The sequence below is a fragment of the Anser brachyrhynchus genome, assembly GCF_964034855.1.
Source record: "Anser brachyrhynchus genome assembly, chromosome: 2".
Taxonomy (NCBI): Eukaryota; Metazoa; Chordata; class Aves; order Anseriformes; family Anatidae; genus Anser; species Anser brachyrhynchus.
The window spans coordinates 71,042,963-71,070,590 of NC_137695.1; the positions used below are offsets into that span (position 1 = coordinate 71,042,963).

The following is a 27,628-nucleotide window of genomic DNA, read 5'->3' on the forward strand; positions in this document are numbered from 1 at the left end:
AAAGAGATTTAGGGTGCTGCAGTCACTTCATCCAGAGATGATCTGTTTGACTCTTGCTACTTCTCCTTCTAGTGGCAAGTCTGATGTTTAGTGCCCTAATGGGGAGAAGGAGGAGATTTCTCATGCTTAGGGATGGGCACTGAATGCTGAAGGTTTCAGTGCTGTGCTGTCAGACCATTGCACAGAGATGTGCCTCATTTATACCCAGTATTTTTTGTTTGTCTGCCTGAAGAGTAGGCATTCACCTCCCATAATGCCAGTTGCCTGAAAACTAGCGCCCAGTCCAGAAACATTGCCTAGGTTGCCTCTGTAAGCAGAGGAAGCAATCAGGCACCTCCAGGTGGCAGTTTAACCCTGCTGTCTTAAAATGGGATGAATTCTCTTCTGGGTATTTTGTCTTCCTATGTTGACTCTACTCCACAGACTAGATTTTGATTTTAAGATCACTAAAGACAGGGGAGGTGAATCCTACCCTTCAGTACAGTCAGGCAGAAGCTACACCTAGGGAATGGCTCAGACAACAGCCTTACGGCAGACACAGCTTGACCTCAGAGAATGTTTTTCCAAAGAAATCACGGTGATGCCTGCTAGGAAAGTACTGAGTTTGAGAGTTTAAAGTGATGGACATGAAGAAGTACTGGCAGGCTGTTTTAAAATCACCTTTCCAAGGAACTCTTGGTGTGCCTGAGCAGTGGATTTCAAACAGTGTAGCAGAACCATAGAATATCTAGGTTGGAGGGACCTCTGGAGGTCTCATGTCCAAGCCATTGCTCAAAGCAGGTCCAGCTTGCTCAGGCTGCTCAGGGCTTTGTACTGGGGGCAGTTTTTTTGAATCTCCATGGGTGAAGAGATTACCCCTGGCAATGTGGACTAGGCTGTCCATGAGATGTAGGATCTTTGGGGTGTTTCAATGTGCTTTAAGGTACAAAGAAACTTTTGGTAGGGACAGCTAGATTTGGCTCCCAGGGAATTTGGATGGAGCTGAGAAAACATCTGTTTTAGCTGTGCCGTGCCTGCAGCGAGTGCTGTTTATACATATTCAGAAATTTTTAGTCCCCAGCACTGGAAGTTTCCCAACACTGACATTAATCCATCACAGAATTTTTATCCATTGAAGACTAATTTTGCTCCTGAAAAAATATGACGATGGTAATGGCTTGGTACTGTGTGTATGCAGAGCTATTCTATTTCCTTTATTCCCTAAAATTTAGTTTTACATCTCTTTTTTTGTTCCTAATTTTGCTTCCTTTGCATCATTAAAAAGATGATTAATGAAGCAAGTAGAGACTGCTTAATCCTTCTAATTGATAATGAATCAAGGGTACCCGGGACAAATTCTTCTTGCGTTATGTGAAATTTGGTCTCAAACACTCCCAGAACAATCTTTAATATATATTTTTTTTAATCCACAGTCCATATAAAAACCATTCACACAGAGACTAGAATCCATGGGATAAAATTTACAGACAAATATATGTGTGTAGATATATAAATACTTCACCCAATCTCTTGAAAGGCATTTTGACTGACATCCTTTGGGGAGGATTCCTTATGACTAAAGTCCTTTTTGCCTTAACAGACTGTTTTCCGTAGAGTAATCATCCGCAAAACTGGCTGAAGTGCTAACATGTGAATTACTGTAATTCAGTTTCTCATATAATGCTTCATTAAATGAGGACTGTAAATGTCTGCCAAAGTATAGGAAAAAATGAGCATACCAAAAATCCACATGGAAAAATATCCACGTATAAAGTGCAATGGGATACTATTCCAGTTCTTGTGCTGGATTGCAGCCCTGCTTCAGTACCGGTGGTTTGGGAGCTGCTCCATCACCACATATTTCCTTTCTTGCAGCCTGCTTCCTGGCTTTTAATGAGAAGAAAGGTGAACATTACCTCTTGGGAAATACTCATTTTATTGGCCTGGGGGTGAGATAAAAGAGCCATTCAATTTGAACAATTTCTGTTTGCTTGGAGACCTAGGGAATCCAGAGGAGCCAATGAATCCTTCACCCATCTTGATCCCTCCCAGCTACCACCCGCATGGTGACTGGCTACTTTGTGCAGCTCTTGGTTGTACACTGTGCAGGGTTCAGCCTGTCTGAGCATGGCACACCTGGGTCAGCCAGCTTGGCATGAGTGCTGCAGTTTCCACAACCGCTGCTGCACTGGCAGTGATTTCTCTGAAAAGCAGATGTATGATTAGATGGGCTTATACAGCCTTCAATCTTGCTTTTAATAGTAGCTTCCTGTACATGGCTGTAAATCCTAGAGAGCTTGATGAGTTTATATGGTACATCCTTACTCTAATGATATATTTCCCCACACCCTCATAAATTGTTGTCTATTTGCATTTTCCTTAAATGGCTTCATGAATTCATATATATTGGTCTAGTCCTAAACATTATTATGAACCTTTTATTCAGTGGCATACTCCTCAAATAATCATACATCCCAGTCCTCTAAGCTACTATCACCTTTCCACACATCTGGGCACCCACGTACCTGCCCGTATGTACTCCTCAGGCTATAAATCATCAGCTTCTGGACTGAGATGAGACTGGAGATGTACTGTTCCTTTTTCTACAATCCCAGGCAGGGTCCATAGGAATAGCTATAAACAGATGAAAGTAGCTAAGAATAAAAAGATGTTAGAGCTGATTCCATATTTAGGTGACACTAAATTCCCACCTATAGTCAGAAGCACATTTGAGTTCAACTGAGTGACCAGGGGTACAATGCTGATCACCTCAGAATCAATGATACCCTATTTTCCCATTTAACAGAGAACAACAACAAAAAAGAAAAATTATAGAAAATTACATGACATGAACACAGAGACTGTGGCCTTTCTCACGTTGACTCCCGTTTTCTCAAGATGGTCCCATTTTGAGGAAGAAAGTAATTTATTAGCAGTGGAGAACATTTCCTAGCAATTGATTCCAGGGAGAGAAAAGACCTGTTTGTCAGCTCTTAGCAAAGAAAAACAGAACTCCTCACTTGCTGAATGAAGGCATTAGAGTATTTCTTTTCTCCCCTCTGGAATTCCCATCCCAGTCCTGGAGGAGCAGAGAGGAGGGAGTTCCTTGAGATGCTCCATGAATTCTCTATTTCAAAGGGATCTTTATTCTGCTCTTCTTTTGCACTGCTGCAGCAGTATCAAGTGGCATTTAAAATCTAGCTGTATTTTTCAATGCTTTTTAATAGCTAAGGCACATGACTCCGATGTATGTTTTACAACTGTAAAGTACTCTTAACATACACTCCTGGGACAAAGTGGTCAGGTGTTAAGGATTCCTATCTGGAGCCATAAGCAAAAATTATTTGAAGATATTTAGATTTCCTACATTTCCAAGTTTGTATGCAGCACTTTTGAAGGCAATGGGATTTGATGGTGGGAGGGAACCAGGTGCAATATTAAAGCAGTGACTTAGAAACACTGCTTTTTTTTTGTTTGTTTGTTTGTTTGTTTGTTTGTTTGTTTTAAAGTTTATCATTCTTGCTTGTTGTTTGGGATTTTTTATTACAGCATCTCTTTTCTTTCTTTTTTCCTTTTTTTCTTTTTTTTTTCTCCTTTCTCCTTCCCTGCCATCCCATTGCCTTCTTTCTCCTCTTTCTCTCTCTCTCTTTTTTATGTCTTTCTCTCTCTCTTCTCCTCCTTCTCCTTCCTTTCCTTCTTGTTCTTCTTTACTGTGTCTTCAAGCTCCAATATATTTATTGACCTGTCACAATTATTTTATTTCCAGGGCTGGCATTGAGATAGATTTGCTGCTGTTTGTATTGAAAAATGTATCTAGATAAAACAAATGAAGCTATCAGGGTAATTGTTAACCTTACTGTGTATGATGTATTTCCCAAAAGGAGACAGATTCCTCAACTCCTTTAAAATACAATCTTCTAATGAGGGTCCCTAAAAAGGCTGTTGAGAAGTAGTTTGTTCACCTCCCTTTTTTTTTGAGGTAATCTACTTCCATCAAGAAGGAAAAGTCCCCTGAAGCTAACTATATCTGTCATCTCTGTGCTACCAAATTTTCTCTCCTCACTGCCTGCAGTAAAACAGCCACGGACTTTTGTAGGGCCTATCTGAGAGCACCCGTCGGTCCCTCCACAGATTGTGCTAATATCTAGGAGCTGTTAAGTGCACACACATACATGGCCACTGGGAATCAAGGGAAAAAATTAACTCAGTGGAGACAGGAGCTTCCAGGTGGCTGGGCAAGGGAGGAGGAAGAGCCTCCCTTCAAGCAAGCCCTGGTCTCCTGTTAGTAACTTGGAAGGATGAGCAACACTGGGACTTGGCAGACTTGGGGAGCTGGAGGAGGAGCGCTTGTGTTTTGCCGACTGAACTTGCTGTACCTCTCTCTCGCTCTCCCTCTGTTGCTGTAAATCCCTCTCTGGTGCAGCAGTGTTATCCAGAATTAAACACAGCTTGTCTCCATGCCTGACAGGCCTGGGAGCTGACATGCTAAGGAGCTGAGGCATATGTTAAGGATAACTCATTTTGAGTGCATGTGTGTGTAGCCACAGTCCTGTTTTAAATGGCTCATTCTTCCGCTGCTGCATAAATAGACCTTGGCAAGTTTTAACAAACACTGCACTCTTCTTTTTGCACCTGTAAAGCGTGTGTTGGGAGTGGGGAGGATAATCCCATACATGCCTACAACCACACATGCGTCAGTCATAGTGCATTTCACCATACAGACCTTTGCTCACATGCTTATTTACTTTTAAAGCCTGGTGATGCAGCACTGAGAGAGACCAGTGCTCCTTCAGTAGTGATAGCAGCTATTCTGCTTCTCTTTTCCTGCATGCCTGGAAACCCCAGGAGGTGCAGAGCAGAGCTGAGCTGCGACTGAAGTGAGCAGGAGCTTTAGGAGCCAAGCTTGGACAGCTACAGGAACCAAGGTGGGATAAGAAAGGAGGAAAGAAGGACCAAAGGCCTGTGAACTGTGCAGCAAGAGAAGTTGATATGTTTGTATCATTAAAGCTTCTGTAAAAAGGAGCTTTCTGTAAAAGCAGAACAGGTTTCTGGCAGTAATATGGCTCAGTACCTACCTCTGCAATGAAATGCAGAGAGCTGGAGGCCCCTGAAAGAGGGTCACTGTGAATTCTCTGCTGCCCTGTCCTGCCTTGAAGGCAGGACAGTCAGCAGCTGTCATTCAGTACTGGATATCTTCAAAGCTGCAAAAGGAGCCTATAAAAAAGTCACACTATGCCTGATGGTAATAGTACAGCAACCTCTGGGCTTTCTGAATTTTCAGACTGCGTTTTCCCGTTTCTGTGTACTGTTAGAGAGAAGAGACAGGGACATCCCAACGACACTGTGTCATTCAACAACTTCATCTTTCACAATTTGCTGTGCAATGTCCTCATGTGAGGGCCAGGGCCTCCTACACCCAAAACACATGTGAGCACTGGGGAGTGAGGCAACCATGGAGTACTGGCTGCAGAGCGTGGTACAGGCTGCCAACTCCCGGAGCAAATCTGAGCATGAGGAATGCTGAGCCAGCTGATGCTGCTGGCAGAAACGCCCTCTTGTCAGCATAAGAAGAGTTTATCCTCACTACATGGCTCCCGGTCCTGACATGCACCCAAACACACCCTCCTGCCTCTCTGTGGGTTGGGTTAGCACGAGATCCTCCAGGGAGTACTCTGCCAGGCGTTCACAGGCTTTTGGTAATGAGTATTTGGATATCATTGAATCTCATTCCTTAGAGACTCTTAACCAGATAGTGGAATCACCACTACACATTATCCGTTCTGTGAAAGGGCTGACATCAAAGATATCCCAGCTATGAGCCAAAGTTGGCCCTTCTTTTACATTGCAGCCAGAAATGTGTGCTCAAGATGTAGATAGATTCCAATGGCCAAGTCATCTTGAGACAACTTCCCTACAGTGTTGATAAACATAGTACTAAACCTACACAGGGATGTTTTTGCCAGCAACCTTGGCATGTAATGCCAAAGATACTCAACTTCATAGTGCTCTAGTATCAAGACAACAGATGTGTGTATATGAGACTAGTGTGGCTGGTGCTGTCAGGTGTCTAGATGTGTGATTACAAATCAGCTCTACAAGCTCCTTTCAGAAGTAACAATTGCCTTGCTCTTCCATTTGCATTTTGGTATTCATTTCAGAAGATGAGAGAAGCTGTCTTCTCCTCAAAGAAAATGTTGGAAATTGTTCACTGTGCTCTTGAGGGCTCTGCCCATGTTCCCAGCCTTCCTCCTGGCTTCAGGCTTTATGCAACTGTTAGCGAGCACACAAACCCTGCCTGCCAGCAGCAAATAATATTTGCTTGTATATACTGTTTATAACACCTGCAAATCATCCTGACTTCTAGGATATCCCTTCCCTGGCATCCCTGCTAGGATTGCAGGCAATATCCCAGAGCACCTTCTCATGCAGGACAGTGCAGTGGCCTCTCTTACTGCAGGGGTGCAGCTGTGGGGTGCATGCATGGATGCTGGGCTGAAAGGATATTGCATACTCCTCAGCAGCAGCTACAGGTGCTCCCTTGCCAAGCAGCAGATAGATAAGGGTGTCTTGTAGCTTTGCATAAGAGAGGGACCATTGCTGTTTTGAAGAGTAAGTGGGGTTTTTCATGTAGGGGCTTCAGAAAAGTGAGGATACCAGAGGCTTGGTACCTTGCGAAGCCACCTGTGAAGCGCAGGTGAGGAGGTTTCCAGAAAGATGCATTGCAAAGGCCTCATGGCCCCTTTGGGATCCTGTCTGGTTCCTATGGGCAAATTTACTGGGGAGAGATTCTGCAGCTTCCCCATTACCAGCACACGTGGGACATGATGTGTTGGTGTGGAGCCCCTGCTACAGCACACCTCCTTCTGTCCCCAGTAGGGACAGAGGCTGACAGTGTCATTTCCTAAACATGCTGAAATACTGATCTCTCCCTCCCTCCCACCTATCTGAAAGAGGAAAAGAAGGTGTTTTAAAAAGTACACTTGTTAATGGTTTTAGAGGGCGTCGGTTCAATTACTTGGTTTGCTCTGCAGCTTTGTTAGAGTGGACTGCTTATAAAAAAATAAATTAAAAGAAAAACAACAACGGTTATGTCAAATCTAGAAGCAAAACATCAACTGTAGAGGCAAGTTGGGTCATACCCAGTTCCACTACAAAGAACAAGAATGTGCTCAGCTCTCAGATCACAATTGTTAGCAGACACAAGACTCTCATCTCTGTTACCTCTGTAGGCTCTTCCCTCTAGACTGTCTTTCCTTTGATGGCTGATTTTTGAAGTGTCCTGTGCTTTATTTTCTAGTGCTTTCTATTGATTTTGCTCTCTTATTCTACTCCTTCTTTCTTCTGTAGGTCTCTTCCCTCTGTTGCATCCCTCACTGATCTGAGTGGGTTTCATGGGTTACAGCATCCCTGGCCTTCAGGGAAACTGGGCTATTTATTTGTACTGAAAATCTGCAAAATGGAAGTTTATGTGTACTGAATAATATTTTGGATGAAGTGCAGTAGGCCCAGATTTCTTAGAAACAGAGTTCATGGCAGCTCACAGGCTTCAAATTCAAAGCTGGAGTTGCCCTTTCCCAAAATGTAGCAGTGTTCAGATCTGGATTTATCTCTACATCAACTGTGTAACAGTAAGCAAACAAGAAAATCAAAGCCCCTTTGCATTTAATTTTGAAGCTCTTAAATAATACTTAGGAAAAATAGAGAAGTCTGTCTCTCTGCTTTCGTGCTTTTTGTTACTTTATCTGTGAATGAGAGTATAACTTTAAGCCTAAAATCTGAAAAGAAGAATAGATTTGAGAATGATATAAGGAATTCAGTCTTCTCATAAGTATCTTTTTTGTCTACACCACTGGTTGGATTCCAGATATAATTTGGCTCTGCCTCCAGCTCAAGGGGTGTAATCCTTCCCACCTAACTTGAATTCTGGCAGTGTACATGTTTGCACATAGTTTATCCATCTAGATGCTTTTTATACTCGGCAAGTAAAATAATCTTCTCTGGGGCATGATTTGTTTTTATACGAGGCAGAACATCATGCACAGTACTTTGGAGGTGTGTCGTGCTTTGGGGTCCATTGCTTGCAGAGAAAATTTGGCTATCCAGCCTAGATGCATTCATCCATACTCTGGGTATCCAGAATCAGTTCCCACTGCATCCAAGAGGTGCTTGCAAGAACTGAGCATTGGGTATCCACTGGCAGACAGACTTATGTTTCCTCTGCCTCATCTGCATGGGTATGTGTGAAAGAGCCTCTGCTTGTTGGTGCTGTGGTGCAGTGAGAAAAGCAAGGCTCTGCTCTGCTACAGAGCCCCAAAGCCAACATCTGTGCCCCAGTAGGCACTTGCATGTTAGCAAAGAGGGTGATGGGTGCATCTGAACTTTGGAAGGAACTCTTATTCATGCTTACCAATGACATAGCTAACTCCAAGGCTGGAGTACAGCTCACTGTGCTAGGATAAACAGTTTTGAGCCAGGAAAGCCTGGGACAGCCCCTGCTCTTGCTGCTACAGGTACACTCCTGGCAGTGCCCAAGCCAGCAAAACTGAAGCTTTCTGGAGCGAGATGGGAGGGGGTGCCTGCATAAGTTGCCTGTTGGGAGGTGGTGTGTGTGCTCGGGTGGCAGCGACACAAGTGACCAGGCACTGTGTCAAGCTCTAAGGGAGATAGGTGGTCTCTGCGCACTAACATTTGCCGTCTCTGCTGAAAATAGACAAAGGGGCAGAGGACTGTTGTTTTGAGAGTGTCTTTGTTTCCCAAGGTGACCATTTCATGGAGTTAACCCCCTGTCTCTCCAGGTCGCTACCCACAGCCAAACAAAGGCACCTACATCCCGATCCTTGTAGGTGATGTGCTGAAGCCTGGGGAGTGGGGAGCCAAGATTATCCACAAGGAGAACAATTCCATTCGCCTGTCCATCATGTCCTCTGCCACCTGCATTGTTGGGAAATTTCGCCTGTATGTTGCTATCTGGACTCCCTTTGGCATCATCCGGACTCACAGAAACTCGGCAACTGACACTTACATACTATTCAACCCGTGGTGCCAACGTAAGTATCTTGTCAGTGTCAAAGATTCACACTTTCTGCCACCAGGCTCATTGGTTTGTGGGAGGGGGTGGTCCGGGTAAGGGGAACTTGCAGCCAAGGTTGTTGGAGACCAGGCAGTTTGGATCTGGAAAGGGTACAGTTAAGTTTACATAACTCTGCCAAGAGGCAAGTCGTGCAGGCGTGGGGGTAGCTCTATAGTTTTATGAGGCTAAGTCTGTTTTTACCCAGGTAAGTAGCATTTCTCATAGTAAACACACCCCAAGGCATTGCTCTGACTTCAATAAGCATCAGTGTGAGCTTTCTGCCTGCCTTTGTGTGCCTTAAAATGACAAGTCAATACAGACATGTTTTTTTCCAGAATTTGGCACGGGGCAGGATGTGGCAGTGTCCCATACTCAACTGTTGAGTTACATTGCTGGTTGCCTAAAAGCCCACAGAAACTCAGTGGGAGTTGCTGCTCCTGCACAGGTTGGATGCGCTCAGTCTGCTGCAGCATGACTGGTGGCACCTTGCTGTTACGCAAAATTTGACCTTATAACTTCCCCTTAGTGGTGACTATTTACCAGCAACCCTGTCCCCTGAAAGGAACAGAATATTTTGCGAATGAGCCTTTTCTTTTTCTTTTTATAATCCAATGAGTTAAAGAATTTATTTTTTCCTCTAATCTCCCTGGATCGCAGGTAAAATCAGCCCTTCTGCTGACAGAATTGCACTTTACCCAATGAACTCAGCACATCTTTTTAAAGAGAAAGCAAAGAGGACTGGTGAAGTTTGGCTCACCAGCCTTCTGACAGGCTGTAGCACTGTGCCTCAGCTTCTGATGCTTGTAAGGCGCCAAGTCTGCCGCATATATTGCTATATATTTAGGTCACCAGCTAACTTTAATATCCTCCTGCCATCCTTCCTTCATCCTTCAATGTTTTTACCAGAGTATTTTTATCAAATAATCCCATGCCAAACAAGGGCTGTCTTACTGTGTGACGAGTAAGTTTAGCATTATTAATGGAGCCCATTATTCAGCTGCACTACTGTCAGTATCTAGAATGATTTGTGCTGAGTTCATTACTTGCCCCTGGTCCAAGGGAATATAAGCAATGATTAGCTTATGCATTATTTAGGAAGATATATGTTAATGCTAAGTAAAGCAGAGTTAGTTAAGCGGGAACAGGAGGGAAGGGCAGGGCCTAAGGCCCCACGACACCATGAGGGACTTTTGAATGCAGCATAGAGGTAGGTGCCTTAGAGAAGCATGGTCAGAATTTATTCTGGGAGGAGAGAGAGTGGGTTACAGAAGGAGTCAAAGGTGAGTGAGCAAATGCAACCCACTGGTGACCCACTGGTGACCAAGCTGCTCAAGGTTTGTAAAGGCATCATCAGCCTGTCACAGCTCCAGCTAGGGAGGTGTGATTCTCCACACTAAAGTAAAGCATCCCTTGGTTTTAGTTCTGTTGTCCCAACAACCACTGTGTTAGCCAGCAAGGTGACTATGTAGTGGCTCAGCACCTCTTTAGAAAGGGATAAGCCCCAGAGAAAAATCTTCTTATGTTTCCTCAAGTTGCCTCATGACTCGCATACAGCCAGCTAGGGTTGCATGCAGCCATAAAGTGGAGAGAATGTGATAAGGGGGGCTTCGCTGCCCCACCGTGGTGTGATGGGGACCACACAGGCTGGTTCAAGGTGCCAGGCAAGGAGTAAGAAGGGGAAAATCAATACCCCCTTCACACCTTCTTCCCCCATCTCTGTGTACCCACAGCACATGACGGCTTTGCTCTCTGTGCACTCCTTCCCTCATACCTAAGCTGAATGGGGCCAAAAGCCAGCAAGATGAAAACCAAAGCATGTGAGCAAACCTGTTGAGCTTAGGACATGCAGCAGCAGCTGTTGGCAAGGCTGACAGAGAAGCTCTGGTGCAAGAAAGCAAAGGAGAGTCTCTGGGCAGCAAGAGCCTGCTGTGAGGGTCACCCCCAGAGGATCATGCCTTCGTCCTCGTCCCAGCTTACATGTCCAAGTGTGCCTTCAAGTCCTGGCCCTTGCTGGATATTGTAGGATTTATTTTCTGCATATTTCATTTGGATGAAGATTTACTTTCATTTCTTGACCCTGCTTTCAATCCTAGGTAGTTTGGACTAATTGGCTCCTGTACCTGCCTTTTCCCTTTGTGTTAGAAAAGCAGGGACAATGTTTCTCCATGCTTCGTCCCCTGGCTGGGAAAGATTGTGCAGTGGAATGACAAAAGGGTATAAAACCTCAGGCAGTTAAAGTGCACAGAAAACAATAGTTTGAAAATCTCCTAGACTTGTTTGCTGGGTTAATAGCTAAGCAGAAGAGTCTGAGCGAAAAGCCTCATTAAAAAGAGAGAAGGCTGATGCCAGGAACGAATGGGGATTATTATCGCAGGGAGCAGAGTACAGGCTCCATCAGTGTCTAGCACAGCTCTCCGACTCATCATTTTAGAGAAACATCAATGTGTCTGTATGAGCTTTTCTTTAAGTCATAGGCATTTGTGCCCTTATTACTTCTTTTTTCACTGTAGTTCAGTTTTGACATATTTTCCCAGACAGGGATGCATTTTTTTTTTCTGCTGTTTCAGAACAAGTCAGCATACTTTACCAGTCAAGCTACAGAGTAGCTTCTGTATTTTGCTTCCAAAATCATCAGAGGCTTTCATATGGTTTAATCCCCTTAGCTACATTTAAGGCTCATCACTAAGAATACGGATGCAGATGTGGGGCCTGATCCTGGAAAATGATATACATCAACCCCAAACATTTGGGAATTCAGCAAGCAGGTGGACTGAGATTTCAGATGCTCAGGTGAAAATTGCACTAGTTAATAAGCAAGGTAAAGCCTGTGAAGAGAGGCAGTATTCTCTCTTCAGCCAGCTGAGGTAGCTGGGAAAAAAAGATATGCTTTTGGGCATGCAGAGCCCTCTTCAGTTCTGAAATAGGAGATACAAAAGGTAAGTCATTAAGGATAACTTCTTGGAGTTTAACTTCACTCTTAGCAGTATCAGACTACATGAAAGCAGAGAATGGCTCCTTTGATCTGTGAGCTCTTTCCAAGGAGGTGCTGAGCCCAGTGACTTTCTGCTTTCGGAACACTCAGTGCCTATCAAGAAAAGACCTTGCATGGCCTCTTGTGGCTCTCACAGGTGGAGATGCCTAGGGTATCTGAAACTTGCAGACTCCATGGGCTGAGGGTATGCATTTCATTCACCCAAGTTTTCTGCAAAGTGTTTTAGATATGATCAATTAAATATATTGCATCTTTAGTGACTCAGTTGCACATTTCTTCTGCTCATGTCCTTCAAGCGTTCTAATACAGTTTGAGGATTAGTAACATGCGGTTGACTTTGGTCTCCTCTCCTGTGTTATATGGCATCCAAATTTGGCCAAGTTAACATTTTCTGATGTTTGTAGCCATATCTTAAGTTTTACGTCTTGTATCATAGATTCCATATGACTAAAATTCACAAAGAACTTCATATCTCTGCTACATCCATGTAGGCAAGCACTGGCAGTTGCAGGGCAGCACACTGAACTTGGTTCTGAGTGAAGTGGATTTTGTAGATATCTGTTTTTAGCTCTTGAATCGCTGTGTTTGCCACAGCACTGTACTCCTCCCAGCAAGAGTCTTTCCAAGTTCCCACGATGAAGGGAGGCTGGGTGCTGAGGGCAAGCCTCCACCTCCACGCATCTGCTGTGCTGCTGCGCTCAGTGGTCACTGTGTATGGGAAGAAATGTCATTTCCAACTCCAGCTGGTTGCTGTGCTGGGGCAGGGGTTCCCAAGGTCCCCTGGTACTGGGCAGGAGACTCCCATGCCCATTCACTTTCCCAAAGGGACAGGGCTTCTCTGCACTTCTTACACTTTTCACAGGGAGCCCATGTTCTGTGGGATACCTCACCTGCAGACTTCATGTGAAGTGTATTTTCACCTTATCCATCTTCAAACAGAGAAGCATACAAGCTAGTTTGCTTCTTTGTATCACTGCTGGTGTCTTAGTAATTTCCCAGGATAAAAAGTGAGTAGAAAAGCCTTAAACTGCTAGAGAAAAAGAACAAACAAACCCAGCACATTTCCTTGGAATTCTTCTGTTTGTCAGATGTGAGCCTCCACTTGCACCAAATCATTAGGAGTTGTACTATGTAGAGCACGCTTAGCATCAAAGCAATCACAAATGCCTCGTATTTTCTTCTAAACAGTCTCAAGGGTAGTGAAAGCTGTCAAAAATCAAAGCAGCTGGCTTCTCTGTGAAACAGAGGCCCTTTTTACTTTATCAAAAAATACAAATATTTAAAAATAATTGACAGAGAAGTTAATCAATTTTCATCTGATTTAGCAAAGATCATGCGGTCTTGAAATAACATAAGCGTCTCAATTGATATCAACCAGATCAATATTGATATTTATAATCCCTGAAGGAAAACAACAGCTGTCAGGAAAGCATGTGCACACACTCCACTGAATACATAACTGTACAGAAGGTGTGGGTTTGCCTCCTTGAAATGCATCCTTTGTACTGTTTGTACACATGTGCTTCAATAAAACCCAAAGCTCAGGGAGTCAATACATATAATCGCTCAATCAGCAAATCAGGCAGACCCATCCTAATGAAACAGAGCCTGTGTGATCTGTAACATCTAAAACATTTTCGGTACGATGTTGTGCAAAATTTATTTAGAGATGGGAGCTGGATCTCAATAAAATCATGTGATACGTGGTTTCTGAAGTATGCAAGCCCCTGCTGGCATTAGTGACTGCAGCTTTTTTGATTCACTGTCAGGTTTTTTAACACTCTCTGTCACCTGGTAGGCTCTCAATGTAAAGTTGTGATCTGCTTTGTGCCTGGGTGCAGGCTGACTTGGTCTTAGGCAGTACCAGGCTTATAGACAACCCTTGTTATGACCCAGCCCTTAGAAGCCACATGGGTAGCACCATGCTGCTGCATGAAGTGTCTCAGACCTGCCTGCCTTAGGGAAAAGCAGATAAAACCTGCTGCTTTTCCATCTGCTCTGATTTTGATGTAGCCTGCAGAGCTTGTACAGCAGCCCTGTGGAAAGTATAATGGCAAGCACTGATCTCCTCGAATACATAAAAACCTTCCTACATTTAACACCTGCTTCCATATCATTCCTTGCACACCAATGTAAAGGTCACAACGTTATGTATCTACATGTAATCCCTTCTGTATGTATAGAAACATGGATATAAATATATCTTCAGATAAAATAAAAATTCCAACAGCGTCAGGTGTACAGACTGGCAAAACCCTTCACTTAGCTGAAGTCAGTGTGAGTTTTGTCACTGATTTTTCAGAAGGCTCAGATTTTAGTGATTTTCAGCTGAATTGCAGTTTTATGGCAAGTGGAGAAGCTTTAGATGAGGTTTTGAAGGAATTACAAATCTGATTTGCATTTCAGCAAAATATAACAAATCAGTAGGCTTTTAAAAGTGAAATGATCATATAGTAATTTGTAGTGAGATCCTGAAGAAATCTACTATGGCAGTGGTCAGTGCATTTGCATGTATCATGCTATTGCAGGTTATTGCTTCCCTTTAACTTGCTATCTGGTGCAACATTACTGAATTCCTCTAATTAATTAATTCCCAGACCATTAAATGTTAAGTGGTATCTCTTAGTCACAAAATACTAGCACTGGCACAGGAAAGAAATCCTCAACTGTTTCAGCACCACAGAATCCCTATAACTCACCTACCTGTGAGTTTCATGTAATTCACGTAAATTCAATAATTTACGTATGTTAATAACGGGTTATTTAAGGATGTGAATACTCTTTGCAGGATGAGGTTCCACACATACACTTTGGAATGATGTAAGACTAATCCAGGATGTACACTTTGTTTATGTTTTAATGAAGACCTCTTCCAATTGCTTCCAGTTTTCACTTGCACATTCAGATTTCTCCTCATACTGGCTGGTCAGTCAAGTTACATGGGGGAGGCACACCGCAGTCAATATCTTATGTAAGGAAAAAGTAATCACACCCTTCTGTTAATACGCTATAAAAACTATACTCCAATTTTTGTAATGCACTACAGATTTTTCTTTAGATCTCTTGACTTGAACTGTTTTCCATTAACATTAATAGGTTTGAAATTGTTCTTTGATCTGTTTGCACAGATGCAGAAATGCATTACGGTGCTCGAACTTTTAAATTAGTGGTACACAGTAATCTCAGAATTCTTGATGTGACATTTTAATCATACTTTGCAGATCTCGAGAAAACAGGCAAGAGTTGTCAGCAATTTTGCATCTCGCATGCTTTTAAGTTGTATTATCCTATTTATAACTGGGGTCACTATCTCCTTATATTTGTACTCTGTTGAAGCAAGTGATGCTTTGTTTGATGGACGATGGGCACTTCTCATCAAATATGACTGCATTATATGCTAAGATTTTTTATCTGCCCTATATAGAAACTAAGTGGCTGTGTTAATGTTTGTTTTGCATAAATTGATGCAGAGGATGCCGTGTATCTGGATGACGAGAAGGAAAGGGAAGAATATGTCCTGAATGATGTTGGTATTGTTTTCCATGGAGACATTGACGAAATAAAATTAAGAAGCTGGAGTTACGGTCAGGTGAGCTATTTAGACCTTCTCTGGCTGCTCCCAATAGGACAGCAAATGAATTTAATTGACACCGGACAGTGGCAGAGACTGTGGGCTCTTGATCTGTTGTGCATTATTGGTCTCTACTTTAGAAACACAAGAGGCATAAATTTAAAATTGTATGAAGCAGGTGTATACCTAATTCAAAAAAGCAACATTATAATAGCTAATATTTAAAGGTCTTGTTTTAGGAACACATTTCAGATACTAAGAGGCTGCCTGTTGAAAGTTACAATCATTAACTGAGACTTTTACTACACAGCAGCATTTCTGCTGCTACATTACTGCTACTTCAAGATCAAACTGATTTGGTAAAAGAGGAGATTTTTTAGTTATTTATTTAGCAAGAGATTGCATTCCTTTTTGACTCTTCCTTTCAGTTCTAGCAACTTGGTGGAAGTAATTCTCATCTTCTTGGGGGTCAGCTTTTCGTAGGTTTCCTATTTTCTGGGTTTGATCTCAGAGTTTTAAATTTCCTCACCACACTGACAAGTGCAGAACTTCTCCCTTTGCTGCCTTTGAGAAGCACAGCCCTGGCTGGCTGGTGTGCAGTGTTGATGTCCCTTCAATAACATCAACCCCTTATTGCTTCCCTGTTCTACCTCAATCTATTTGTAATCACTAGTCAGCCTGAAAATCCCTGCGGGATGAAAGAGTTAAGTTGTTGTGTGAGAAAAGGAAAAAAGCATTCAACAGCAACATCAAAATTAGCAAAACTAACCCTAACTGTCACTCAAGGGGACTCCAACAGACAGTTACTGGACATGGCTCCCCTCACGTCCTGTTTTTTCACAACAGCAAAATTAAGAAAGTATTGAAGTACTTCCTTCATGCCACTGACGGATCCATTCAGTTTTTGCTGCCCCTCCCTGGTGCAGCCTGGAAGAAAGGAACCTTCTTGCTTTGCTTTCTGCCCCTCAGCTGAAGACTGCCTCAAAGCTTTAGCTGGATGGGTTGACAGTGTGCTTGCCCTAGAGAGCTCTTTGAAGTTACATCTCTTGTTTCCTTGATTAAGCGTTTCATCTTTTTTTAATTTTTTTATTTTTTCCTGCCGAAGCGCTGCCTTAGGAAGCTTCTATCTTTTCACCTTTCCTTTGGTTGTCTCAGCACCATTGTTTGTAGGATCCAAGAGTGATCCTGTCTGAGCTAAAAATAATCCTTAAATAAAGTAAGGGGGAGGCAATTCCACAAGCGGAGGGTGCTTCTGAGAGAGATATGTGGAACCAGATCCCGAGGCCAAAGCTGGGTGTGCATTTAAGTTGACCAAAAATGCCCCCTCCTGGCCCTTCCTTCCCCCTGCAAGTGTTTGTGCAGCCATGCAATGAATCAGACTGGAAAGCTGATCTAGCTGAACAAGCAGCTCCTTTATTTCCTTTTTTTTTTTTTTTTTTCTTGGGTTATTTTTCAGGCTTGCTCTGTTCCTAGATGTGGGATTCACTCTGTTACATATGTAGGGGAGGGAGAAAGGGGAATGAGTGGCTGGAGATGGAAGCCAGCTTCAACCGACTGCTAGATTTATGTCCTAAGATGCTGAATTTATGGCCTATAGTGGTTTGGCCTGAGGTGCTTATATTCTGCAAATCTGGCACCTTCCTGACACAAACACCAGCCTCCCTTGAGAAACTGCATTATTTATTTGATTTTGCTAGGAGGCAGCTCTGTCTGGGAGGTTAGGGCTGTTCCATATCCCTTTGTCATGTGCTTTCCTTCCACTGTTGAACTGGAACTGGAGAGCTTGACTTCCACCCTGTGTTGTGCTGCACCTTTTGTTATCCCAGGCCCACGTGAAAGCTGAGTGTGGCAGGTGAATCAAAGGGGGCCGAGCCAAGGGTTTTCCTGGAGTCCATCATTTTTTATAAAGGAGTAACAGACATCTTAAAGTTGAAAGCAATGGAGAAATATTCTCCTGGCTCAGTGAGATGGAGGATATGATGTTCCTGATCTTACCCTACCAGTTCCCCACCATTAAATACGTGTGCCTTCCTCATTTTCAGCAACCCTGGATGTTAAGACTAAGAGCATAGCTCTGAGTGAGTAAAAGTACTAGCAGTGAGTCCTATATTACGGATATACCCTACATATATGCATTTTGTATATATGATATATGGCCCTGTACAACAGTCTTAGTAAAAAGCGTATGGCCCCATACAGTCATAGAGGTGTAAGGTATATGGTCTTATACAAAACTACAGATAGAATTGTGCATAGTAAAGTAAGATTCTTAGCCTAAAAAAAAATTGCTTTGAACACTGACAGCTGAAAGCTTTAACTCCAGTTGTAAATCAAAAAGGACCTTGCAGTTCAAAACTGGGTTGCTAGTGGGAGATAATTCTCCCAGCTGCTGTCTTTAATGAGCAACATCAACTTCAGAGGAGGAAAGGCAAGAAAAATGGACCCAGGAAGGAAAAAACAACAGACCAGTTGAAACATGGCTGTAATGAATGAGGATGGAAGTGTTCCTTGTAACATGACTGTGATTCCTTTCTTCTAAGAATGTGCAAATTGCCAGTCACTAAGAAAAGCCCAAAGGGGATTCAGGACAAATTTGGCTTTTGAAGAAATCTAGGCACATAGGAACTCTCTAGTTGAGAAATGTTGGAAGTTGGATGCTATATTGATCTTTTAACACAGTTAAAACACAGTGAGAAAAGTAAAATAAAACAGGTGGGCATTGTGTTGTCATTGCCATCTTGAGCTGGCTCATGTCCACATGTTGAGCCACATCAGCATTGTAGCCCATAGAGTAAATGTAATTTTATGTCATGTGCATTTGGTAAGATCAAGCCACAAGCAACTGTGGGAAATATGGACTTAATTCAGCCAGTGCAAAAGGTGATGCAGCCCTCTTACTTGGACTTAAATGGTTTTAAAGGTTGTGTCTTACAAGCCAGTTAGCATGAAAAGAGAGGGCCTGCTGAAGACCAGTCTCACTAAATGCAGTGCTCTATAACGCAATGTAAATCTGTGTGTAGGCAGAGCCTCTTTGCCCATGTGTTTTCCTACCTCTTGTCTTCCTTCTGCAGACTTCTCCAGGTGGCTCTGCCAAACTTTGTTTGCCCTGAATTTGGTTTATTCCCATTGCTGCTTGTGTAAGCAGACATGTGCCCATGCCGAGCTCAAGTTTGCTGATCTGTTCTGGCTGCTTACCGCTGCTCTGGTTCCTCTGACATTTCAGGGGTATTCAGCCTTACAAGTGTTATATTTCTGTTCTGCTTCCCTCTAGATAGCATCTTCATGCCAAGATTGAGAGCAGGAGACTGATTTAGTTTGATTTAGTGCTTTTAAATCACTGGACAGTGAAGGATGGTGAAACTGGCTTTAGCCCATGTTATGGTACTCTGCATGCTACACTGATGCAATATAATGTAATGGAGCATGTATATTACTGTAAGGCAACTTTACAGCTTGTCCCGTGTCCCTCCCCCTGTTAATGCAGTTATTTCACAGTCATTTATATAACTTTATAAATGCCAAGGTGGAAGGTAACAACTCTGTTAGCAATTCCTTTCCTCTTTAGTCTTTGGGTATATGCTGGCAAGATTGACAGTGTCTCATAAACTGTATATGAGAGAGATTTAATTTGCAAGCTAAACTTCTTATTGATTTAACTCAGCTCTTAGGCACTGCTGATGACTTGAAGAGCAGAAAGCCCTTTTTGATCCTGGTGGAAGTGATAAATCATTGGACCAGGACAGAAGAAAAATGAATTTGAAGCAGGAAGGACCACTGTGAGGGCCCAGCATTTACGCTGGGAGGATTCTCCTTGGGAAGGAGGGTCTCCATAGCACAGCTATTCACCTGACTATTTACAGCACATACCACTGGAGCAGAATGGAGAGCCTACTATGTAATCATTCAGCCTCCCAGGAATGATACAATATTAGGAGTAGGTCCCTGGCAACCACTGCCCCCCTGTTTCCTTGCTTGCCTGAACACCATGAATTCAGTTTTGCTCACTAAGACTACCAAGTGCTATTTAGCAGCAAACGTTGCTCCAGACAAAGCAACTCAGTGATAGTGTGCATAGCAAAGTCCAGGAGCAGGATGAGGAGGCAGGTGTGCTGCCTTGGAGGATTTTTGCTGAAAAGGATCCATACTGCGGCAGTTTGTAGAACAATGAGAGAGAGGTAGGCAAAAAAAGAAGAGGACTTCTCTTGGGCAGGAGATGGCTGAGAGTGATTAAGGTGCTTCTTCCTTCACACAGAGGCATAGAGATGCCCCTGTTTTAGTTTTGTTTTGTTTTGTTTTTGTTTTGTTTTGTTTTGTTTTTTGCTTATGCCAGAGCTCAGCTGCTGAGCTGCTGTCTATAAGAGAGAGGCCAAAGGGTGCATGGGCTCTCCAGGATGGCACCCCCATCCATCCCATCTTTTCTGCAGCACTGACAGCAGTCTTATTTCTTCCGGGCTTTCTTTTCAGCTCTCTGGCCTCATGCTTCCTCCTCCTCTGCCTCTCCCAGGGTTTCCAAGGCAGCAGCTTGGCCTGGGCATTTGATTGCTTTTGGCAGGAGGCACAACTCAGATCACCCTCATCTTCTGAGGAACCTTAAGCCAAGCTGGAGACAGTTGCAGTTATAGTTGCAGCTCAGCCCAAGAGCAAAAATCCTGTTTGCATGAACCACTTCCCTAAGGATGCAAACGTAGAACATAAAGCCAAACATGGCAAGGGGACGAGCTGAGTGGAGTTTCTCTTACAGCCTTGAATGCTAATATAATATTGTGTTTTCAGTGAATCTGGAAGACTTTTTTTTTTTTTTAATAATGTATGTTTCCCTGTCCCCTACCATTTTCTGGGGGACAGAGGTATTTTCCTTTGCTATGCAGTTTCTCCTAAGAAAAATGAAATATATCACAGGGCAAGTTCTGTGAAAAATGGTTTCTGGTCTCTTTAGGCACCTCTGCCCTCAATTCATTCCCATGCTTGTTCATGCTGGATCGAAGAAACTGTACCTTTCTACTCTATTTTTGAAGAAGACTACTTTAGGTCACTTGGTATTTTTGATATCTAAGTTCCATAGACCGGGATTAATCAATGTAATCAGCTTTTGGCTTGATAATTTTAAACATATTTAGTATCTTAGTTTAAAATTTAAGTGTTTTCAAATTAACTTTGGCAAACAGTTTATTGGTCAGCTTCTCAGCATTGTACTGGCTATGTCAGAGAAGTCCTGAAATTAACAGGTCTGGAATCTGTGAAGGACATGGAGTCCTTAGCAAGCAGACTAGCTTCTTGTAGTTATTATAATAATACCTTGCTATTATATACTTGTTAGCACTTAAAATTTTATGTCCTGTCAGAAAGGCTATGTTGTCATTTTAACCTTCTAGAAACCAGACTGAGATTGAATTGAAAATGGCACACTCTTTTCCCTTAAAGCATCTCACATTTTTTGCTGTACATGGACAATTATTCCAGAAGAAAACTTGTATTTTTAAACACAGAACTTTGACCTGACCAGATAATTTTGAAACTGATCAGCTATTATAATAATGAAAAATAGCCTTGTGTTGGCTTTCCAGAATAAAAGTGACTCAACTTTTCCTCTGTTTCTCTTTATCTTTCCTTTCATCTAGTTTGAAGAAAACATTCTGGATGCATGCCTTTTCCTGATGGACAAGGCAGAACTGGAGCTGTCTGGGCGTGGAAACCCAATCAAAATCTGCCGTGTTGCTTCTGCAGTGGTATGCAATAGATGCCCAAGAAGTGTCAGAAGTGACTCTTTAATCAAAGCCAGGCTGGTTTAACTGGCCCTTGTGCCCTCATGTACTCACTCTGACAGGTGTCAGATCAATCCTCCATCCTGACCTCTGGGTCTGGCATTTTATTTCACTCCACTAAAGGTGAAATATTTATGTCAGTTCATTGTCTTTTTCCTGAGAGTGGTACCTCGCTGGAGAGAAGCCACTTTTAGGCATTGCACTTTCAGGCATGCTAGCATTTCTTGTGGCACTGCACTCATTTTCTGGTAGCTGAAATAACTGAGAAAGGTATTTCTTCCGTGGATGGTGAGGCAGCATACTGGATAGAATTTGAGATGAGGAATTGAGAGACTTTATATGGACTCCAACACTATCTGCAGTGGTGGGTGTCTCAACCAGGATGTGAAAAGCAAAGGCTGAGTTTTTGCCTCTGCCTTCTGGAGGTCTGAACTGATGCCTTCTGCTTCCCAGAATAATAAGCTGGTAACTGAGCCAGTATTGTTAGATGTTCTCCCAGGCCAGCTGCTAAAGTAGTGTCTCCACAAAACATGGTCACTGAAGATGAATGATCCTTTAACCCACTTATTACAGCATTTTGCAATATGAATTGAAATGGGATGTCCACCCTCTCAGTTAATGCCACATCCTGATTTTTGCATAACACAAAGTTAAGTAGAATAGCTTCAGCAAGAAAGATTGAGAGCACCGTCACTTCTCTTTGTCTTTTAGCCTGGTTATTTCTTTCACGATAGATACTAGAAATGTAGTTTCAGGCCTCTTGAGACAGAAGTAAGAATGGATTAATGCAACCTGGATTGCTGCATTAACCACTGGGCTAGTAGATGCAAAAGGTCCATTATGCAGAGACCCTGGAAGTCCTCTGGGCAGAAGACCACAATGTTTATGAACCCAAAGGGGTCTTCAATACTACTTAGGTTTTGAGCTACTCAGCCACTTTAAGTAGGTGGAGAAGTTTCCTATTGGAATTCCAGGAGTAAGTGGAGTTCAGGTATCTGCAGGATTAGGCTATAGCTGGTGGGAGTTTTGGCCATCTGAATTCTGGACCTCAGTAAGAAGTGGCTAAGAGGTGCTGAAGTCCCACCTGTGTTCCTTACCCTCATTCTTGCTCAAGATGTGGCATTTTAGAGCTGAGCTTATCTAGGGACGTGCCCCCATGCTGGGATCCTTCTGAGGCTTGCTGAAGTTGCAGAGCAAGCAGAGTTACCCCTTTCTTCCTCTCTTTGCAGCCAGAAGAGAGCCTAAAGATCAAAACACTGTCCTGTCCTTGAAGTGCCTCTTTTCCTGGCATGTTTCCCACAACACTGAGATGGGCACAACCCCTTAACCCTTTGGTTATGACTCTGAATACTTATATTCATTCAGTTCTAAGGTTCACAGGAAGTCGATTTTCTAATTATAAAACAGTAGTTAATCCAGCCAAAAGCTTTTAAATGAGAATTGTGATTTATTTGGCTGGCATGTAGCTGTTCCACATTAACATAATTAAAAGGTACAGAGCGAATGAGCTTTTTGCACAGCTTCAACTGGTTTGGTTTAAATTGCAGCTAGGAAATGTATTGCTCGTTAATGTCTATCAGTATAGCCATTAGTCAGCAGAACTCCACACTTTTGTGTAATCTTACCAACAGAAAACCTACACAGCAAATTCCTTCTTGTTTTCATGTGTGCTGGACCGAAGGAATTAGTTTCCACTCTAAAAATAACAGTGGACTGATTCTCCTCCCAATCCACTGTGAGTTGGAAGTGATTTTATTAAAATACCTGGGCTGATGTGGACAGAAAAACAGATGATTTTAGGAAAGAATCCAGCTTGATATTTCTGAGGCTTCTTTAGCAGTTTGTTACTGATTGTGTTACTAAAAATACATAGCAGTGAGCATGTTTAATGTTAATAAAACTTACTAAATTAGCAACATGGATACTCGTTGTGGTGATTTAATTTCACTGTGACTTTTAAGTGTCTGACCTTGATTCAAAATTGTTTGGTGATGGAGAATCTACCACAGCCCTTAGCAAGATTGTTCTGTTCATTTCCTACCTTCATAATTAAACATTTCTGTCTTATTTCTAGACTAAACTCAGCTATATTCAGTCTCTCACATCCTATCTTTAGACAAAGCTGGTGGTTTAAAGAGCTCTTTATTGTTCAGTATCTGTCGTCCCTAACATTCATTTTCTCTATCTTTAGATCAATTCCAGGGATGATAATGGTGTTATTGCTGGATCCTGGGACAATACCTACACTTACGGGGTTGCACCTTCCGCCTGGACAGGAAGTGTGGACATCCTCTTGGAATATTACAGTTCTAAGCAGCCAGTGCGATATGGCCAGTGCTGGGTCTTTGCTGGTGTCTTCAACACATGTAAGTATCAGTGAGAAAAGCTGCACACTGCTATGCAATTCTTAGATAGCAGCATGAGCTTTTAGGTTAAACTAGCTAAAATACTTTGTGGCTCTGTGATGTGCAGGAGTAAATAATAGAGATACTTGAAAATACACGGCTAAGATAGACGCACTTTACATAAATACCTGGCATTTCCTTCAGTTCGGCTGCACTTTCACAATGATATATTAACTATTTACTTGTACAGTAAAATGTATTCATTGAGTCACAGAGGGTAAGTTTGGGAGAGAGAAAGGTCGTCTTTTGGCATGCTCCCCATTTATGTTAGGAAATCAGAGATGAACAGAGAGGCTTGTTATCTAAATCTGCAGCATGAAGCTATTACCTGGTATGGGGTATGTTATGGCATATCTACTTCAGAAGGGTTAAAAACTTACTTGTCAAGAACTGTTCCTAGTAAGACAGGTGCAGTGTCATAGCACCTATTTACTGAGCACGATTAATACTTTCTATGGAATTTGTAAGCCAGAGTTATCAGGAAAATGTTGTCCTGGTTTATGAATTGTCTAGCATTACAAGGTTAAGTCTTAACACACTTGCTCAAACTAGAGCAAGCCTTTTCCAATGTTTCAGCAAAAGAGACATTTCAGATTTGAAAACCATGTAGGGAAAGCATTGGTGGATTGGTCCCTTTTTTTTTTTTTCTGTCTAGCACTTGCTAACAGCATCATCCCAAGTGAAAACTCCTAAAACACTGGAACACATTGGAGTGTAATAGTGGTCAAGAAAGATGCTGGTAGTGTAAAAGATGCACTTTATGTGGATAATTGGGACCAGACATTGGAAACAATGCTTGCGTCAAGCGTCCTTTGCCAATATAGAGCCAGTCACATAGTTCTTGTGCTCATGGCACCAGCCAGTAGAAGTTGAAGAGAAACTAAAAGTGAGAGTCCAGCTTAAACCTGGAGGATCTCCCCTACAGGCACCTACAGCTCATGCATATAAGTATCAAACTGGAGTAGGGACCAGATCAGCCTAGGACCAGGGGGACACAATGGGTATTTTTGCAGGCTTGGGCTCTACTTTGCATCAAGTACTTTTCAGCTACAGCTGAAGATCTAAGCTTTGCTTCTTGTATTTAAGATGTGAAGAGGAAATTGCAGAAAAACTCTCCATGAAACCTTTCCCCTTTTCATCTCTCTCAACATTGCCACATGTTGCTAACCCCAGGAGTAGCATTGTACTTTTCTTTACATTATTCTTCTAACAAAAATGAAAGATGTTAATGACCCATCTTCTGCAGCAAATGTGAAAATTACATAATTAACATGTTACAAGACTGGCTCTTCACCCTCAAGCAGCCCTGAGTGTCTCTGTGTTTTCATTTTATTTTTGCCTGTCCCTCATGCGTGTATTTCATTCAGTGCATAATTTTCCTCCAGTCTGGTTAACAGAATTTCATAACTCAGTTACCTTGGGTAGTTCAAGAGCTTTTCAAAACAGTAAGGACCTCAGAAATAAAGCTCTGTTCCAACAACCCAGCCTTCTGCTGGCACACGCTTCTTACAGCTATAGGAGAATTTCAAGTTTCAGGTTTCTCTGCTTTTCTTTCATATATCTAGAGAGGTTCATGCTTTATTTTGGGGAGGCTCTGGCAGGTGCTCTATCCTTTGACACATGAAATAATTCATTTTATTTCTGGTGCCATGGGAAAGTCAGCAATCATGCACATCCACAGAACCTGAGAGATGTCTACTTCCTTTATTGCCTGAGGTCATACGGTCTGCCCTTGATACTCCTGAGTCTCTGCACAACACAATGAGTTCAGAAAAGGCCCTTACAAATGTTTCTTATAGATGCAGTTCATCATAGTGACTTCCACAGGCTACTTTCTCTTCTCTACCAGTGCCTCTTCTGGCTTTTTTCTAGATCACAAACACACGTATGGGTTCTCAGACTTTCTCCCTGCACTGGTCGTGAATCACTGCTTCACAGTATTTGCTTGTAGGCCACTGTGAAACTGGGGCAATGCCACAGAGGCCTGGAGCCTACTGTATTAAATGAAGAGGCATATCTATCTGGGGCAAAATTAGGATCAGTCTGCTGGCTAATTTAGTCAAGTCAGAGATCTGGGTTTTGTACTGTAAGGCTTGTAGATGTATAAAGTTTGGTGAGCGTTATGAAATTAAAACAATGTCCAGTGGCTCATCTGATATATAGCCATTTACATGTCCAGCTACTGAACACTCCACAGAGAGGACAGCAAAGGCTTGAACAAGCATGTTGAACTTAAAGTATTGTTCCAAGTTGTGTTTTAAGTCATTCTCAGCTGCCAGTGTTTTATCGTTGTGATCAGTCCAGCTTTCCAAGGTTACTATATCTTACACTCTGGATAGTCTTCTGTTAAAAATGCTAAAACATTCTGAAAAATGGTCATTAATCTTGAAATTGTCAGACGAATTATTTTCAGTGAGCCCTGATGGCTCATGTGGTGGAAGCCTGGGAGGACACTTGAATTAAGTTTAATCAATAGGTACATATGGTATTGGATGCATCCAGGTAATTTGTCATCCAGTAACTTGAAATGAATGTGCAGTGCTGCTCTGTATGGAGAGTCACGGTAGTGACACTAATGAATATACAAAACCAAGCAGTAGCAGAAAGGGTTGTTCAACACTGCATCATTGGAAATATTTTAAAATAAGATTTTCAACCTAAATGTTTTCCTTTTGAAAAAACAAACAAACAAACAAAACCCACCTCTGTTTTCTGCAGAACCATGTTGGCTCCTAAATCAGAAAACAAGTTTCTTGGCTGATCAAGGTGGAGGTGCTCTGCAGGACGAGTTCAGTCACATTCTGATATCCAGTTGAAGGGAGAGAAGTTTTTAGTTTCTCATTATCCTGCCCCTTTTGCTCCCACTTAAAACAAAATCCAGGTGGGTGTTTCACTGTGGCTCTTGTTGCCCTGGCAGGCTAGGACACAAGACCAACCCTGCTTGCTTGATCTCTCCTGATGAGGGCACAAGGCTGCTGATCAGACACCCTGACTGCTGTTTCTGGTTTTGCTAAAGCAAAACAAAAGTTTCTCCCATTTAGCACTTCAGTCTCCTTCCTCTTACTCATTTCAATGCTGTTGTGTTACTGAGAGGTTGAGGAATATTTAATGACTCCCACCAGAGGACCCTGCTCTCTGCTGAAGATCCAACCCCCCCCCAATGAATCAAGCATTTGGTTTATAAAAGGGTGTACTGCAGGGCACAGAGATAATCCAAAGAGCCAGCCCCAGAAAAGGGGCCCTCAGCCCCCCAATCCTACTTCTTCTTCCATGTGAGGGCATCTTCCAGGCCGCTCCCAACACAGCTGCCTTTGGCTACACGTGGGCCACTCCATCACAGAGGCTTGCTGAGGTCACAGTGGCCACCACTGCCCCGCCTTTGCCCCAGGCCCTATAAAACAGGACCCCTGCAGCTGGCCCAACACTTGCTTAGCTACTGGGTCCTCTGAGAGTGAGCGTATGGGGCAGGAAGAAGGCTAGAAGGAGTAAGATGAGTGGCAGCCCTCCTCAGTGTGAGGACAGCGATGCAGTCCGAGGAAGCACTGAGAAGGAAGGCAGCTAATGAGAAGTGTCATGGGCAGAGGGAAAGCGCCTGCGGCACAAAAGACACCAGTGCCTGAGGGACCTGTGGCACCCAGCCCACAGACACATATAAGCGATATCATTGGCACCGCAGCGATGCAGGGAACAGGCTGGCCCCTCAAACACACAGCGGCAGGGGGCCTGGGCCTAACCATTGGTGCAGTGGTGGTGTGGAGCGAAGGCAGGAGTGTCAGGCAGACAGCCATGGGGAGCAGAGGTGTGCCTATCGTCTGGAACGCAGCATGGGACCCAGCTATGACCATAAAA

General features: G+C 42.9%; 1 protein-coding gene across 4 annotated transcripts in view; it reads left to right on the forward strand.

Annotated features, from left to right (window-relative positions):
* F13A1 (coagulation factor XIII A chain) overlaps positions 1-27,628 on the forward strand; it is a 102,294-nt gene that overhangs the window by 49,409 nt on the left and 25,257 nt on the right. For all 4 annotated transcript variants that reach the window (XM_080578621.1, XM_080578620.1, XM_080578622.1 and 1 more), the window contains 4 exons: positions 8,775-9,026; positions 15,512-15,630; positions 21,231-21,338; positions 23,566-23,740. In XM_080578621.1, the coding sequence (XP_080434747.1) occupies positions 8,775-9,026; positions 15,512-15,630; positions 21,231-21,338; positions 23,566-23,740 (654 nt within the window). The remainder of the gene's footprint in view (positions 1-8,774; positions 9,027-15,511; positions 15,631-21,230; positions 21,339-23,565; positions 23,741-27,628) is intronic.